This window comes from Asterias rubens, chromosome 9 (assembly GCF_902459465.1).
Source record: "Asterias rubens chromosome 9, eAstRub1.3, whole genome shotgun sequence".
Lineage (NCBI taxonomy): Eukaryota > Metazoa > Echinodermata > Asteroidea > Forcipulatida > Asteriidae > Asterias > Asterias rubens.
Window position 1 is genome coordinate 13,021,843 of NC_047070.1, and position 17,194 is coordinate 13,039,036.

General features: G+C 39.0%; 1 protein-coding gene across 2 annotated transcripts in view; it reads right to left on the reverse strand.

Moving 5' to 3' along the window:
- LOC117294381 overlaps window positions 1-17,194 on the reverse strand; it is a 58,496-nt gene that overhangs the window by 30,434 nt on the left and 10,868 nt on the right. For both annotated transcript variants that reach the window (XM_033776759.1, XM_033776757.1), the window contains exons 3-10: window positions 11,342-11,554; window positions 9,683-9,796; window positions 8,217-8,369; window positions 7,211-7,429; window positions 6,674-6,868; window positions 5,900-5,980; window positions 5,336-5,494; window positions 4,339-4,455 (exon numbers count right to left, since the gene is read on the reverse strand). In XM_033776759.1, coding sequence (XP_033632650.1) covers window positions 4,339-4,455; window positions 5,336-5,494; window positions 5,900-5,980; window positions 6,674-6,868; window positions 7,211-7,429; window positions 8,217-8,369; window positions 9,683-9,796; window positions 11,342-11,554 — 1,251 coding nt within the window. The remainder of the gene's footprint in view (window positions 1-4,338; window positions 4,456-5,335; window positions 5,495-5,899; window positions 5,981-6,673; window positions 6,869-7,210; window positions 7,430-8,216; window positions 8,370-9,682; window positions 9,797-11,341; window positions 11,555-17,194) is intronic.

A 17,194-nucleotide genomic window follows, 5' to 3' on the forward strand; every position in this document is an offset into this window, starting at 1 on the left:
GTGTAGGGCTTGTATATTTACGTTCGTCTTTTAATTTTGGTAAACATGATTGCTTCTGAACGATGTGCGAATTTTAGTTTGCCCTAAAATACATTTTGGGGAAGATTTTGAGAATTTTTGTAAGTGCAATTAATTGAGGGGAATGGAATCTAAAAATGTTATGAACAAGGATGTTTAGCAACAGAGCTTACAAAAATAGATCGATGTACACGAACATGGGATTTAAAATCTTTAGTCTTAGTCCAAAGGGCAACTTTGTAGGTAAAAATAATTATACTGTGCCTGAAAGTACATTTTACGCAAAAAAAACTAACACAATGTACATACGAAACTTCCGTATCATACTCACATAGCTTGGTCAAAATCAACCGGTGGTCGACCACCATTAAATATCTAAGCCTATGAGTAATTTGACACGTCTTCGCGAAGATAAGAAGCCCAGCCACAACACCACGTTGTCATTTGGTTGTGTACTGTGTGCATGTGTACAAGAAGGTACATGTACTACATGTCAGACATCCTTTGCATCCCACGCACTTGGCCACAATTAGACGTGACATTGTTAACAAGGTATTCATGGAAGACAATTTTGGCGAACGATTGTGATCTCTTCGCCCAAAACTGTGCTTTAAGTGCCGATAGCCATGCAGGATATCTTTCTTTATTTTCGAAATAATGTGCAAATATACCCATACAAGTTACAAGTTCTTTCATCTGCAAATAAAACACTCGACTCCTCGAGTCTTGCCGATGCCGTCAGCAATATTGTTATAGTATTTTTTCATTGACTGACAATTTCTTCCCTCTATCGATCGATCGCAACCGCTGATCTCTAATTAATAACATAAAGATCAGTGATCGCCTTTGCATGTGCAACAAAACGCAGATGGTGTGTATTTCCCCGGGTTTCCGCCGTAGCATGATGCAGCGAGGCTTTCACTCGACACGGGTGCATATCATGCAAGTTACCAGGCTGGCCCGCTAATCTGTTTCCAGTTGTGCGTGTAAGTAGTATTTTGTTGACCCACACGGTGAATATGTATGTGAGGTCACATAACTCAAACATGCAAACGGACCAAGACAATTCTCCGGGGCGGTGAGTGGACTAAAAGTCAGGTGAGTCGGTGCGCGCGCTGTCGGTGAATTGGCCGCGGTGTGCGTGAAAAGGAAACGAGAAACGTCTTGCACCAAGACTAGGGAATGTGTAGAGACATTGATAAGATTGTCAAACTAGTTCTGGGAGGATTCAAACTGGGGTCTACAAAGAAGAAAGACAGGGGAATGAGTTGAGACATCGATAAGATTGTCAAACAGAATTGATCAAGTCATGTCTTTTAATGCCTTTTCTTTTGAATAAAAGAGTTGGCGACGATGTCTTTATGACTGGGTATTTATGAATATTAATTTAGAATTTAACTACTAAGTAGCACCCACTTGTGATCATGCAATTCAAGCATATGACCATAGAGGAATAAATGTTTTAATAAGATACCTTAGTGATCAATGATAACTGCAAAAAGTTTGCCGAGAGAACAGACAATTTACTAAAGCATACAAGTTTGAGTCCAATTTTAAATAAGGAGGTTATGGGAAGCCAGAACAGAAACAAGAACACAACCAATGAGATGACAAGAATCGGATGGTTTCACACAATTATGCTAATCAGTTTACCATCTTAGCCAATTGCAGCTGGCGAAGTAAGGACGGTGAATCCTCATTGGTCAATTTCTGTAAGTTGTGCATACTTTTAAGCTGGTGGGAATCAATTGGCATTAATAGCAATGTTAGGTTAGCATAATACAATACACAATAGACGAGTGACCTCTGACGTCACTTGAAAACCATAATATGATTCGCGCGCACATCGCCGGGCAAAACCTTTGTGTTTTGGCAGCCAGCTAGAAAGTGTATGCAATCTTACCATGACTACGTGTCTTTTTGCCCGGCGAAACATGACGTATACAGTGTTCTGTCAACAGAGGGCGGTTTGAATGTAAACGCATAGGTCATATCGTCTATAGATGTTACAATAAACCGTAAAAAACAAAATTAATTGATCATAATTTCTAAATAATTTTATGAAAAGCACTGCAACCCATGCACAGAGTCTTTAATTTTTCTAATAGATAATATGGAACATCTATGCAAAAAACTGCCTTCAGTATAATTTAAAGGTGTGTCGTGACCTACAGTTAAAAGCACTGGACTCAATCTCTAGTGTTCGAGTCCCAGTCATGACGCTTAACCAAAATGCCTGGTCCTTCGGATGGGACTTATAGCTGTTTGTCCCGTGAGTTGTAAGAAAAAGAACCCAATGCACTCATTGAAAAGAGAAGGGGGATCACCCTGGTGTTCCTGGTTTGATAGGCTGTATAGTTGCGCCACAGCACCTTGTAAACCAATTATTATTAATAATTTAATCAAAATGTAACAACACAACATTGTTCTAAGATGTGTCTGATTTTCGTGGAGAGACTGGCCCAAAGGCAATAGTGGATGGTCTGACTGCTATAGTGACTGGTCCCAAAGCAAATGTGGATGGTCTGACTGTGCTACATGTATAGTGACTGGCCCCAAGACAATAGTGGGTGGTCTGACTGCTATAGTGACTGGTCCCAAAGCAAATGTGGATGGTCTGACTGTGCTACATGTATAGTGACTGGCCCCAAGACAATAGTGGGTGGTCTGACTGCTATAGTGACTGGCCCAAAGCAAATGTGGATGGTCTGACTGTGCATTAGCACTGGCCCAAAGCAAATGTGGATGGTCAGACTGCTAAGTGACTGGCCCTATAAGGCAAATGTGGATGGTCTGACTGTGCAATAGTGACTGGCCCTATAAGGCAATTGTGGATGGTCTGACTGTGCTATAGTGACTGGCCCAAAGCAAATGTAGATGATTTGACTTTACAATAGTGACTAGTCCCCAAAGCAAGTGTGGATGTTCTGACTGTGCTATAGTGACTGGCTCCAAAGCAAGTGTGGATGGTCCGACTGTGCTATAATGACTGGCCCCAAAGCAAGTGTGGATGGTCTGACTGTGCTATAGTGACTGGCCCCAAAGCAAGTGTGGATGTTCTGACTGTGCTATAGTTACTGGCCCCAAAGCAAGTGTGGATGTTCTGACTGTGCTATAGTGACTGGCCCCAAAGCAAGTGTGGATGGTCTGACTGTGCTATAGTGACTGGCCCCAAAGCAAGTGTGGATGTTCTGACTGTGCTATAGTGACTGGCCCCAAAGCAAGTGTGGATGTTCTGACTGTGCTATAGTGACTGGCCCCAAAGCAAGTGTGGATGGTCTGACTGTGCTATAGTGACTGGCCCCAAAGCAAGTGTGGATGGTCTGACTGTGCTATAGTGACTGGCCCCAAAGCAAGTGTGGATGGTCTGACTGTGCTATAGTGACTGGCCCCAAAGCAAGTGTGGATGTTCTGACTGTGTTAAAGTGTACAACCCATTAAACACCAGCGAACACAAGGGAGGGTTTTTGCAAGTATGAAAATATCAAAGTTTTCAAATCAATGTGATGTGTCAAAAATTTAAGTCAGTTCAATAAACATTTTGGGTATAAAGAAAAATGGAGAAAAAAAATCCTATAATAACTATAAGTGCAAAAACAAAATTCAAAGCAACCAACTTCATGCAGTGCAAAGTTTATATTAATTTAAAAGTATTAATTTGCATTAAGCTTCACTAATTCTTAAATAAAATTAGGCTACCGTAAAGTTTCTACATAATCTGCATCGAAACGCCTTCCAGTGAGATGGACAGAATCCCGAAATGAAACTTGGACCCAACTAAAATGAAAAAATCAAATCAAATACGCAAGACTGGAGGAAAAATCAATAAACTTTACCTGTCATAGCTGGATCGGAAGCAAATGAAATAAGATAATAAATAGACATGTTGGGGTCAAGTGAACTTGGTTGTTAATTTAGTAAATCTGGACCCAATAACATTGCTCTGCTTACTGCCGAATTCTGCACTTTTGATCTCCATTCTCCGCCTGCATGGAAGCGCCAAGTTTCTGCACTAGCTGTGTGTAAGCAGAGAAGGCCTAGTAACATGGAGTACACACACACACAAGCCAAAATGCCCCGCTAACCCGTTAAATACGCTTGACATAAGCACAGAAACCTCCTGCTTCCACAAGTGCCAATTATTTGCTTACGGCTAGCAGAGTCATGAAATTGGGCCCAGTTCTATACAAGAACAAGCCTTTTTTAAACATGCAAAGCAAGACTAGTATAAAAAATTGCAGAAAAAAATACATTGCAGTGGTAACTGGCAATTAATCTTCCATCCAAATAGCATGCAAGCTTAACAGACAAACCCCTTACCTGTTCATGTGTGTCTTCCATCTGCTGGACACACTCCCTCTGGGAATCCACCTCTTGCTGTAAATATTGTATCAATGAATCTTTTTCCAGGACCAGACCTTCCAATGAAAGTACTCTCTGAAATCAAGTTATACATTGTAGGACATTTATAGAGACAGCTAAATATATCAGGGAAAATATATCAACTCGCTCTCAATGATACAATTATTATCAAATTTGATGTGATAAAGCACTCAATAATAAGAAGTGCATTTTTCCTGCTCCTTCACTCTGCTCATATGCATGCAAACAGTTGCCTTTGTTTCATCAGATTTATTAAAGGATGGGATTGTGCCAGTGATATAACGATTATGAATAAAAAAAAAATGGTAAGCTACGCAGGAGCAAAAGGAAATAATTGCTATACAGGAAAGAAAACCGAATTAATACTCTTTGAAACCCGACAAGAACATATGCATGTATTAAATGAAGTGAATAATCAACTGCAAAACCAGATGCCTCATCAATAAGCCTTTTGAGGTATGGCGGACATGATAGGAGTGTACTCTTTGGTTCGGGTGTAAACAGACAAATTTACCCAAACCTAATAGTGTTGTAGCATTGTGTCCGCCGTATCTCAAAAAAGGTCATTGGACTTATTGTAATGGAAAAAACTGTGATGAAATATCTCAAGTCAGTTCTTTGAACTTTACAAGAATATATGGCTGTATTTGTACATGAAGCGAACACTCAGCGGCTTAACCAGAGGCCTGAGCAACTGGAACTGTTGTAGCAAAGCTATTTTTACGCAGTCATGCTTGGATGCATTGGTTTGATAGTGGCGCGCTGCACTCACGTGCAGGAGACTGAGGGTTTATTTTTATATTGTACTGCGCCTTGAACACCCAGCAGGGTTGATATGTACGCACCATAAGTCTTTATTACTATTATTACTTATTACATCAATTTTTATAACTTAAAACTCATATACTTTGACTAGTGTGCTATTGTCAATTACCTGGTTGTTTTCAGCGGTAGACTGAGGCGTTGGTGTTGATGAAAAATTCTCCTCTTCTTCTTCAAGTTCCAGAATGCGAAATTCTAAAAGTTCACTCTGATCTTTGCTGTCTTGTAACTGCCACTGTAGCTTGGTGCATCGATCATCAAGTTCCTTATTCTAACCACAGGAGAAAAAATTCAATAGTAATTGAAGGGAAGATAAATGTTTGGAAATTTCACTCTTACAATTAATTGCAATAAAAACTTTTGGTAAGAAGTACATCAGCTTTCTATAGCACAAAGCATTTGAGAAACATTTCACTTTGAAGTAATGTGGTTATGTAAAAAGATAACAAGTTTCTATGCCGAAAATTTGAATCTGAGGAGCGTTACTGTCTGTAATGTTTATCAAATTGTGTATTCCTGGTACATGTAGGAATTGTTCTTCCTGCATGGACATATTCACTCTGGATTCTTGGCGATATCTCAAAACCGCGACCACTAAAATGGCTTAGCATCTATGGAATGGGAGAGGAACACATTGTTTTCTCTCTTACAAATATTGTTTGGCATTTGTACTGACCTGTTGCAATAACTTCTCCACTTGTTTGGCATCAACTAACTGCTTAGTTGCTAGTCCATCCATCATTTCATCAACACTAACCTGTAGGCAAATATAATTCACAATATCACTTAGCTATTTCTTCTCTTATTACCTACTCAGAGTCACATACTGAGAGAGTTGCGACAACTTGCGATTAGAAGCCATTTGATTTCACCCCAAAAATGCATGATGAATATAAGGTGTCGGTCTAGGGCAAAGTTTAAGGCTTGAACATTGTTTTAGTTTTGCATTTCACAAAAGTATGATAGGCAGTTGTGTACTCTGTGTTTTTCTAGTTCTGTAGACTCATTGATTCCTCAAATGCAAAAACGGTCGTTTGGTGTAGGCAGTTGGGTTGGCGTAGTGGTATCTTTCCTCACCTTCCACCACTAGGCCCCCAGTTCGAATCCTGCCAGAGCACTGTGTGGATTTGGTTATCAGTCCCTACTTGACTGCGTGTGTTTTCCCTGAAATATTTCTCTGTGTCTTTCCCCAATGAGTTCTTGGCTAATACAGTGAAGAAGCTGCTTTTTTAAGAGTGTTTGGCTTCACAACCAGGAAAAATGAAATGAAACAATAGGAAGAAACTATTTATCAATAAATATTAAGCTTGCTGTTACAACGACGGGTAAATCTCTTTTGTAGGTGTTGGCTCTGAAAAGAGCCGGTGTGGTCTTGATGTTTCCAACAGTATACTCTGCTCGTGTTAAGGAGAAACCAGTGTAATATTTCCTTTGAGTGGTTTCCACTCACCTCATCCAAACTGTCTTCATAATCTGACAGAGCCAATGGAGACGGAATCGGAGTACCAAATGATCCAGAACGACTCCTCACACCAACATCATCATCATAACCATAAGGAGTAAGACTGGATGATCTTGGCCTGAAGTTGGGCACATTCAGTAAGGTCGGGCTCTGGTCCTGAACCTTGGGCAAGCGGTCTTGTTCCTGGGGTAACAAAATAAACAATTTATTTTACTTTAAATACAATTTGTTTCTGTAATAAATCAAGAATCAGGAACACATTACCCCTATCATAATAATATGTTTCTCAGTGATGCTCAAGGTGATTCAATCTTCAGTATTTTCCTGGAATGTACTCTGGAGCTATGTTTTGAAGATTTAAACCAATACATGAAACCAAGTAAAGGTTTACAAGGTGCTGTCGTTGTACCTTAATCTCATACCATCCACTATGGTGACTAAGCATTTTCTCTCATTGCACCAGTCTTATGGAACAAGCTACCCACTGACATCAGAAACACTCACTTCCCCTCCAAACCCACTCACCAATGCTGCTTGTTTGAGCTCCACAATCTCTAGGAATTGTTCCTGAACCTCTACTCGGAGTTTCTTGAGTTCTTCTTCCTTGTCTGCAACGGGGTCATCACCAGTTCTTGAGGAGTTGCTTGCCTCTTGCTGTGTTTGTTGCCGTTCTTTGCTTAATACTCTACGTAGACTCTGATTCTCTCTCTCCAGACGACAGCGCATGTTCTCTTTCAATGAACGCTTAAATTAAAAGTCAAGAACAAGAATGGTTCAATAATAAAACAATAATAATGGCTGTTTGAAATGCGCCACTGTCTGTCTAAAAGTCACGCCTGGCGCAGGAGAGAAACAGAAGCAAGCGGGCCTTCAATGAGTTGCATAGAAGAAGTTTTAAGCACAAAAACAAGTTTTCAAATTAGTTTTGACGCTTGTATTTAGTAGTGACTTGTCCAAGATCTGGAGGGAGTGTGTTCCATAGTGATAGGATCAATGAGATCAATGAGCTCATGGTACCGCATTGGTACCAAAAATACATTGATGGGAACCCAATACTCACAGACTTTTGCACAAATGTAAAGGGTAGTCAAATGTTGTGTCAAAAAAATGCAATGTCCGTAAAAGCAGCATAAATGAGTGAGATTGAACAAATAAACAAGAGATACAGATTGAAATTGACAGTGTACATGTATGCTCTCCACACGGACTACTAAATATGTTGTGGTGATGAAAGATTTTAGATAAACATTTGGCAGATGTGTCTGTTGAGCTCTTAAACTTCTAAAAACTGTTTGAAATGTAACGCTATGGATATCAAAAAAGCTCAATCAACAAGGTTCCAAAATGTCTCACCTCAAAAACAGAAGACACAGTGTTTTGATAGATTGGGCTGACAAAAATAACCCTCAGACATGTTCTATTTAAACATCAAAGCTGCAAGGTTCATGTTACTATTCTAGAATTCTAAGTTTGAAATTTGTTCTCTTTTATTTTGCTAAAGTAAACATGTTTTTACTCTTGTGATACTCACCAGTTTCTGATTTTCTTCTGATAGGGCCTTGTTCCTCTCATCTAACTTCTTCTTCAATTGTTCCAGATCTTTAATCTTCCTCAAGAGACGCTTGTTTTTCTCAATGAGTGGTGTGGTGTTCCTTGCTTCAGTTGAGTTGCGGATTTTCCGTTCCTGCTCACAAAAAGAGAATAAAAAGTAAATAGTGACCAATCAGGAACTTAGCAATCTTTGATACTGACCATGTCATATGCCAGACTTTTGAAACTCAAAGGTAAGAGAATTTTAACAACTGAAAAACATAACCATTTATCAACTGGTCATTAGTTACACGTACTACATGTTAAATGAAACAGGCTGTTGCAAAAAACGTATTGTTTTAGAAAATTGAGAAAATATAATTAGCTGTTGCAAACAGTTTACCAACCAAAATGACCTATGGTATAAATTTCCAAAAAAACCACAACATTTCTCCTAAAGTTGAGCGAGTAAACTGATCGAAACGTTGAGAACAAACCGGCTCTTTTCAGAGCCAACACTCAAGAGATATGACATGGTTGTATGCGCAAATTTACTACTATTTGTAGTTTCTTCTTAATAGACACACCATGCAAAGCTTCAAACTTCATTTGCAAAAAAAAACAGCTAGATGACTGGTGTTTCAGGCATATCCCTTACTCATATAGGGGCCACTACACCCCTCAATGAAGCTGGCACCTATCCAGGGCCCCCCGCTACTCAACCGCCACAATTTAAGAATGATTTGACGTGTAATTTCCCCCCACATGTTCCAATGGTTTCCGTCTAGAGTACCAGACTCCACCTAGCATGCCTAGAGTAACAGTCGACTGCACATTATGTTGGCACCAACTCTTAGTTTGATTCTTAACAAATGAGGAAATTAAAGGTGCATATACTTGAAACACAGACTTCAAAATTGTGTCTACACGAAGTGCTGTTAAACTAAAGAAGGTCAAATAAAAGGTCCTTTTCTGAATCGACAATGAGACCCTCAACACACTATGTGGCAGCAGACAGAGTGTTGTTCTAAGATCGTGCACTTCCAAGAACAATGAATATGCCACTAAGTGTGCTACAATCCACTGCACTGAAATTCCCCAATTGTCCATGTTCCCCTTGATGAGTATTCAATAGAGCAAGGAATAAACTTTTTTTAAATATCATAAACTGCTTTTTCTCACCAATTATTTCCTCTGCAAAGAGGTTATTGTCCCTCAAATCTCTTTAATAGCAGTGGACACTATTGGTAAATACTCAAAATAATTTTTATCATAAAACCTCACTTGGCAAGGAGTAGGCCTAATGGGGAGAGGTTGATAGTATAAAACATTGTGAGAAACAGCTCCCTCTGAAGTGACGTAATTTTCCACAGCCAACCTTTACAAGTAAAACCTTGCAAAATCAGATACACACAGACAAAGCAAGGTCTCTTTGGGGTTCAAATGATACCCGTTTTCTTGACCTACCAAATCTGCTTTGTCTTCAACAAGTTGCTTATTCCTCTCCTCCAGTTTGCGTAACATTCCTTTCAGATCTGAAATCTTCTTATTGAACTTCTTCTCATCTTCATCAGCACCGTCCTGGAGAGAGTTAGCACAAAAAGTTCTTTCAGTAATTCCCAACAAACACATACATGTAGGGGCCTAATGGGTTACTTTTGTTGACAGTGGCAAAATTGCCATGAAGATATTATTATAGACTGTGCAAGTCTCGCGCATATCAGAACAATAAAGCACATCCAATGAAAAACTTTATTCTCTCTAAAAACAGATCTTTGCTTTGAATTATATTTGAAATCAAATCTTTGCTTTGAATTATATTTGATGACAAAATCTGAACGACAAAATTACTCATTACAACTTGTATTAAATACACAAATAATTTGTAAAGTAAAGCTCTGGGACAAGGATAATTTCTTTGCTCTTAAATTTTTTTAAACCCCTTTTGTAAATTTACGCCTGAATGTGAAACTGCTAAAAGCTGGTTTCAACATGGACGCACAAGGGTCGCATGGGTGTAAAAATAACGTGTGACACAGTTTAAAGAGTGCGCTGACGCATCATCGTCCAATGAAAATTTGTTTTATCTAGCACAACCAAAACAAGTGTTTGCATAAGTTTCAAAGAATAAACCTTTCTCAATCAGTGATATTCATGATCCTCATGAAATAACTTAGAGACAGCAAAAGTCCCACAGTTCCCCAGTCTACACCTACAGCAGTAGGTAAATACCAAGAAAAAGTTCTTTCAGAACTAACCATCTCTGATTCAACTTTTGGTGCATAAAATCTTATATCTTTTACATCACCACATTACTTTGAAGTGAAATGTTTCTCAAAATGCTTTATACTATCAAAAGCTGCTGTAGGCTAATGGAAATAATTAACTTAAGCCGGCCTCAACAAAAAACAGTCGGTGACTGACTTTTCAGGATCACACTGCGCCTGAGCTAAGACCATCTGGGGTGGATTTCACAAAGGTAGTCCTAACTTAGGACAAGTCCTTGGCAATGCTAAGAGATAGGACTGGTCCTAAGTTAGGACCAGTAACTCATCCTAACTTAGGACTGGTCCTATCTCTTAGCATTGCCTAGGACTAGTCCTAAGTTAGGACTACCTTTGTGAAATCCACCCCAGGAACTTTTCAGTCGGCGATTATTAACGACCTGAGCATAACATTGATGATTTTAAGACAATCAGAAACAGTCACCACTCGAAAACAGTCGCAAGAGTATAACAATTTCAACTTGTACGACGTGATCCCTATTGGCAGGAACCAATCGCTGGCGCACGATTTCTCAGTTGTTGTGACCTGAGCCTATTTTTTCTGCCGACAGTTTGTTGCGGGCGCAAGAAAATCGTAGGTCGACCTGAGGCCGGCTTTAGTAAAGTTGTTGGCTTGGGGGGGGGGGGGGGGCTATCCTTGGATTATTTTGTGCAGGTTTTTTTCTTGTGTTTTAATTTGGTTTATTTCACTTCATTGTCTCACCTCCTATTCTTGTAATGTATCTTAGCCATGTACTTGCTGAATTTAATCCAAATAAATTCAATCAACCAATCAATCATCAGTCAATAAATCAATCTTGAAAGCACAATATCAAGAGCACAGCAACCTTGATGTACTTACTGCCATCCCAAACTGCAAGCCACTAGAGCTGCCAAATGATGACTCGTGTGTACTTGAAGATCGATGATCCCAAGACTCGGCCATCTTGCTAAGATTGAGGAGATTGCCTAAGGAATCTTTCTCTCCTTGAAGTCTCTTGGTGTACCCGCTCTTGTATCCAAGCTCTTTCTCTAACTCGGATATGCTGTAATCTTTGGATTTGAGTTCTTCCATCTGAAAGAAAATCATAATCACTTTCAATAGATAGGTTTAAAATCATTTACTTTCTGTACATATCCCTGTAATTAAATTCACTTTATTACTCATTTCCATAAAAATTATTCAATTAATTTGAGCATTTAAAAAAAACAAAAAACATTTTTGTGCATATAAACCGTATGCTAGGGGAAGGGGGTATACGCAATGTACGCCTAATAATTTTGTTGTTGTTGAAAATGTGGACCAATAAACATGGAAAAAGTGTCACTGAATTTTTTCCAGAGAGGCAGACAAGTTACAACATGTTCTTTTTTTACAAAAATAAAACTCGCAAGGTTGCTACACATTGGCATACTAAATTAAACTCACATTACTTCTTCTAAATAACAATTTCAATTTACACACGACAAGTACACCTGATAAACACAAATCAAAATCAAAAAGGTTTTTAAAAAACCTGTACTTTTTTCAGGTAGAATTTAAAGACTTAAGATAAACTTTGCAATCATTTACATGTACAGGTAATACATGTACATGAATATGACTGTCTGTTAACAGAGATTTTCTTTTTTAATGGTGAAAACACACAATGAAAATCTGTTCCGCCACATTACCAAACAAAGGTCCAATGATCCTTAACAATTACATACAATCAGTGACTCCAACTATAGCCATTATACTGAGATGTAATGAGGCCAGACATCAATGTGTCCTTCAAGATTCACAGTATGGCTAATGGTTTGAATGATAGCAAGATGGTGCATCATAATGGTCTAATGGTCCTTTTGTTAAACTCCTCTTGAGAAATTATTCTAAATTGTCAAAACGATAATCTCTTTGATCACATTTAGATGATTCTGATGCCACTGACTACAACTGCCAATATGTCCATGGTCTGCCAATTTGGAAGTCAAATTGTATAAGATACTTGCACTGCACAATAACAGACATGAAATCCTACTCCTAAAATGGCTGACCATGATTCACCACAAGTGATGATGTCAGACAAATTGGGTTAATACAGCAAGACATCTCAACATTTCCCAAACATTTCTTAAAAGCACCTTGACAAACAGAAATGCAGGAGAGTACAATCATGTCTCATCTCTTCAGAACCCCTTGCATAGGGTCAATAGCTGAGGTCAAACAATTAAACAAATAATGCCATGCACAACTTTCAGCCAATGACAGGTTTTCATTGACATCAGCGAGGGCGCTGTTTATATAGTGGCATCCTTACAATGCTTCCTAACAATGCTCTTATCAGTTACTGAAGACGTTTACAAACAAAATTCATTTTTTTCCTGCAAGGAATGTGGGACTACATTTGAATTATGAGACCTACTCCTTTTTACAAAGTACCATGTACTTTAATGGTTTACAAGGTGCTGTGGCGCAATATGTAGCCAATCAAACCAGGAACACCGGGGCGAACCGATCCTCTTTTCGATGAGTGCACTGTGTTCTTTACATGCGTTACACAACACATGGGACTAGTTGCTTTACGTCCCATCAGAAGGACGACGCAATGGTAAAGTGTCTTGTTTTTAAGCACATAGGTGTCACATTAATGGAACCTAAAATCTACTGATCAGAAACACCAGATTTTGATGTCTGGTGCTCTTAAACGTTGGGCCATGACAAGCGAGGAGTCTAAATAAACCCTCACACAGATTATCTACTTTTTTTAGTGTGAAACTTGGAAGTCCATTTGTGAGTCTACATGTTCAATCCGAACCAGTCGTTTGTAATGAATAAGTCACAGCTGCTTTTGTCTTGAGTCACATTCAATTAATTAGGCCAGGTGGTGTGCTTTACCATGGCGCCAACAATCCTTGGATGCCTGCTGAGCTAGATTTTGAACTGGAGGTCACAAAAGGGAGGAAGGAAAGTACGCTCCGATACCTGTACCTATACCTGAACTTACCCATTGTAAGTTGTGCCCCATGTAAATCCCTGAATGCAGTTTTAAAGGAACTTTTTGCCTTGGATCGGTCGAGTTGTTCTTTGAAAAGCGTTTTAACCGTTTGTTATAAAATTGATTAGAAAGATATTTTAAGAGTAGAATATAATGATCCACACAAGCATCACTAAAAATTGCGTGGTTTTTATAATATCTCGTCGACAAATAGGTTGGCCATTTATGGTTTGACTCCCATAAATGGCCGACCGTGTTAGTGCGCAAAGTAAAAGGAAAACCACGCAAATGTGTATGAAACGGACTCAAATATTGGGGGATAACAACTGCTACATTGTTCCATGGCCACATTACTTAAAAGTGAAATACATCTCAAAGAAACATCATGAACAATTAACCTGTAGTTCAAACACATTATAAGTTATTTTGTTGGGGCGGTAAAATCTTAACTGCAGGCCTAATCCAATATTTATTTCAAATGAGATTTTAAATGACATCGTAGCTTACGACAACTGTTTAAAGTAGCGCAGTTTGACAAATGCCAAAAAACTCTTTAAGATTGAGCATGGATTGTGACTCATTTTAAACTTCTTAAACTATAACCACTGGAGTTCCAACTATATCCCCATACATGTGCAGACCATAAATAAACAAGGAAGTTGTGCAAACCAACAGAATGGTTGCCCAACAGGGATTGGGATTCCCCTTTATTACACATTCTATCCACATAAGTCTATTACAATAAATGTTGTTGGCTCTGTGTACATATACAAATATTGACAATCACTAGGGTGTTATGATGTTATCACAATACAGGACAACTCACAAAAAGAAACCTGACTCAAAGGAAATAATCCTCAGACTGGGACCCTGACTACTAGTATAAGAAGTCAAGTTAATACATTTAGTAATAACAATGTTCAGAATGGGACCCTGACTACTGGGTCAAGAAGTCAATGCCAGTTGGGATAAACTCAGCATGACAAGAATAACTTGGTTATTTGTCACTTTATGTCCCACAGACTTGAACAATACCACAACAACCTTGCTTCTCGCATGGAAGAAGGAACAAGTTTCCATCTAGTTCAAATCTATGCAACCCTTCCTCATAGGGTTGGCTAAGTGGGATATTTCCCTGCATTTCTGTGGACTCTGGTTCGATTCCTGGACTGGAGCCTTGTATGTGGATAGGGTTTTCTATACAAGCCACTTAGTTGTGTGGGTTTTACCCATAGGGTTTTCCGTGCAATGTCTAAAACTGAAATGTCTTCATTGTCTTTTTTACAAAAGTTGACGGGATGTTTCCAATGGATGCTTGTGTCGCCTAAATAATTTTGATTCAGATTCAAATGTAACCAAATCGAGGCTGTGAGGGGAAACTAATCACGCTTTGTTGTTCATTGTATAGCTCTTCATAACATTGTACTTTGATAACATTTACCAAAGTGAATAGGTTTGGAACTGCCTCTAGCTACCGGGCAATCTCGGTGGTCTAATTAGTAAGACAATGCTCTATAGACAAAGGTCGTTGGTTCGAATCACACCCTAACTCGGGAAAGTACTGAGTAAACATTGCGAACACACATCGGTGTACACAGGTAAAAACCAAATCAATGTAGTTACAATCTGGTAACCATGGTGGTACACACATGTATGCCTGGCCCTCAGCATTATTAGTTTGGCTGTGTCCAACAAGATTGATAAAACCAGACTGTTGGATTTTGATGAGTTTTGGCGAAGGATTTCAGCCCGGTGGAAGTCATTTGAAGTCAACCACAAAATGATTACTCAAGACTCAAAGTGTTTGAATTGTGGTGGTTAATACCTGGCCACTAATACAAAGCTTTATCAATAGGCCCCAACTCTATTCAACAAAACAGCTTTTAGATGAATTTAAAATTGTTAAAGTAATATCCAACTATAAACCTTCAAATCACAACTCCCAGTTACCCCATTAGAAAAAGAACTTTGCTCTCTGGGATATTTGTGCACCAATTAAATAAGCAGGTCTTGATGTCACACAAACAACACACCCTCAAAATAACCCCTGCCACCCACAGCAATTGCTGTGATACCCTGTGCTTTTGCTGGAGTGCCCTTTGCGAAGTTCTGATACAAAGTTACCTTTTCCTCATAGAGGTGCCCCTTAACAGAGGGAAATTGCTGTACCCCTTCTAGAGCTAAGTTCAAGGCCTGAAATAGTAGGTATAAAAGACTCTCAAAACCCCCCCTCACAACACAGACCTGAAAAACATCCTACAATCTCCCTAAAGACATACCATTTTGGGAACTGTCTCCAGGGCCCAATTTCATAAAGCCTGTAAGCACAAAAACTCGCTAAGCACAGGAAAATGTTGCTAAACAGAAACAGGTTACCAGCCAAAATTACCTTAAATTTACATTGCTGTGACTGGTGCCCCACTTTATTTTTGCTTAGCAATGAAATTTGTGAAGCAGAATTTCCTGCTTAACACTGAAATTGGGCCCAGGTCCAAATATCTAGTTTGGGGAAGTTTTCAACAACGAAACTAAAAGGTAATCACACCATACTTAGCCTTAAGTAATCCAAACAACCTGATTATTTAATTACTTCCCCTCCTCCCCAAACCGCTGTTATTTGGCTAAACGCAGTAGCCGCAATACTCTTCCAAATTGCTATTTCCTAATTAAATTTGCTTCTTGGGCTACAAGTTTCCTGGACTGAGTTATTGCACGCGATACGCTACTTCCATCCCAATGAAGAACTTGTGAAATGAAATTGATTTTCTAATCAGACGATGTTTTTTTTATTCAGCTTTTAAAAAGCTTATTCAATGATCCAACATATGTCCAAGAGTGAAAACTTGTCAATGCCAATACTAGCAGGCTGAATGTATAAATTAAGTTTTAAAAAACGACATCTACAAACACACAAAATTGAGGTTCAGTCACAAAACCATTTCATTTCTTAATACACTCTCTGGTGTTCAAAGTACACAACATTGCGTTCTATCTGAATACTGAAGTTTGCTGTGTCGTGGCCGAGCGGATAAGAGCAACGGACTCAAGTTTTGGTGGTTAAGTCATCGGGGTGTGGGTTCGAATCCCAGTCGTGACAATTGTGTCCTTGAGCAAGACACTTGACCATAAGCTTCTCACCACCCAGGGGTAAATGGGTACATGTGAGGGCTGAGATGGTTTATGTGAATAAAAAGCTTGGAGCATGGGAACTCGCACAGCGGCTGTATACATCCCAGGGAGCTGAGACGGTTTAAGGAATGAACTATATGGCCCAGTGACCAGGGATAATAATGTCACAAGCACTTTGATATGCCCAAAGGAATAATTTGAGGAGGTTGACTTAAGTACATGTAACTCCAGAAAGATCAAATTAATGATAGATTGAAAAAGTATAAAACTTTGGCTGAGATTCTTGCTGTTCTTTGCCGTTCTTTGCCGTTCAGCCGAAGTGCCGACTGTTCCCTCAAACTGCAAAGCAAATAGATCTTAAAAGTAATAGATCAAAGTAAGGAAATTTGCTGCTTTATTAGCTTTTTTGAAATTGGATCCTGGACGTGTGTGGGTGGTGATGAACAATTTCACAAGTAAAAAAATAGGTTGCTTGCTCCAGTTTTAGACCATGACGGTACCAGCGCTGGACGGTACAATGCCTACTTTGCCAATAACAAATTATACTAACTAATTAATTATGAAAAAAATGACAGTGAATGATGTTTTGTTTACACAGCTTGCTCTTC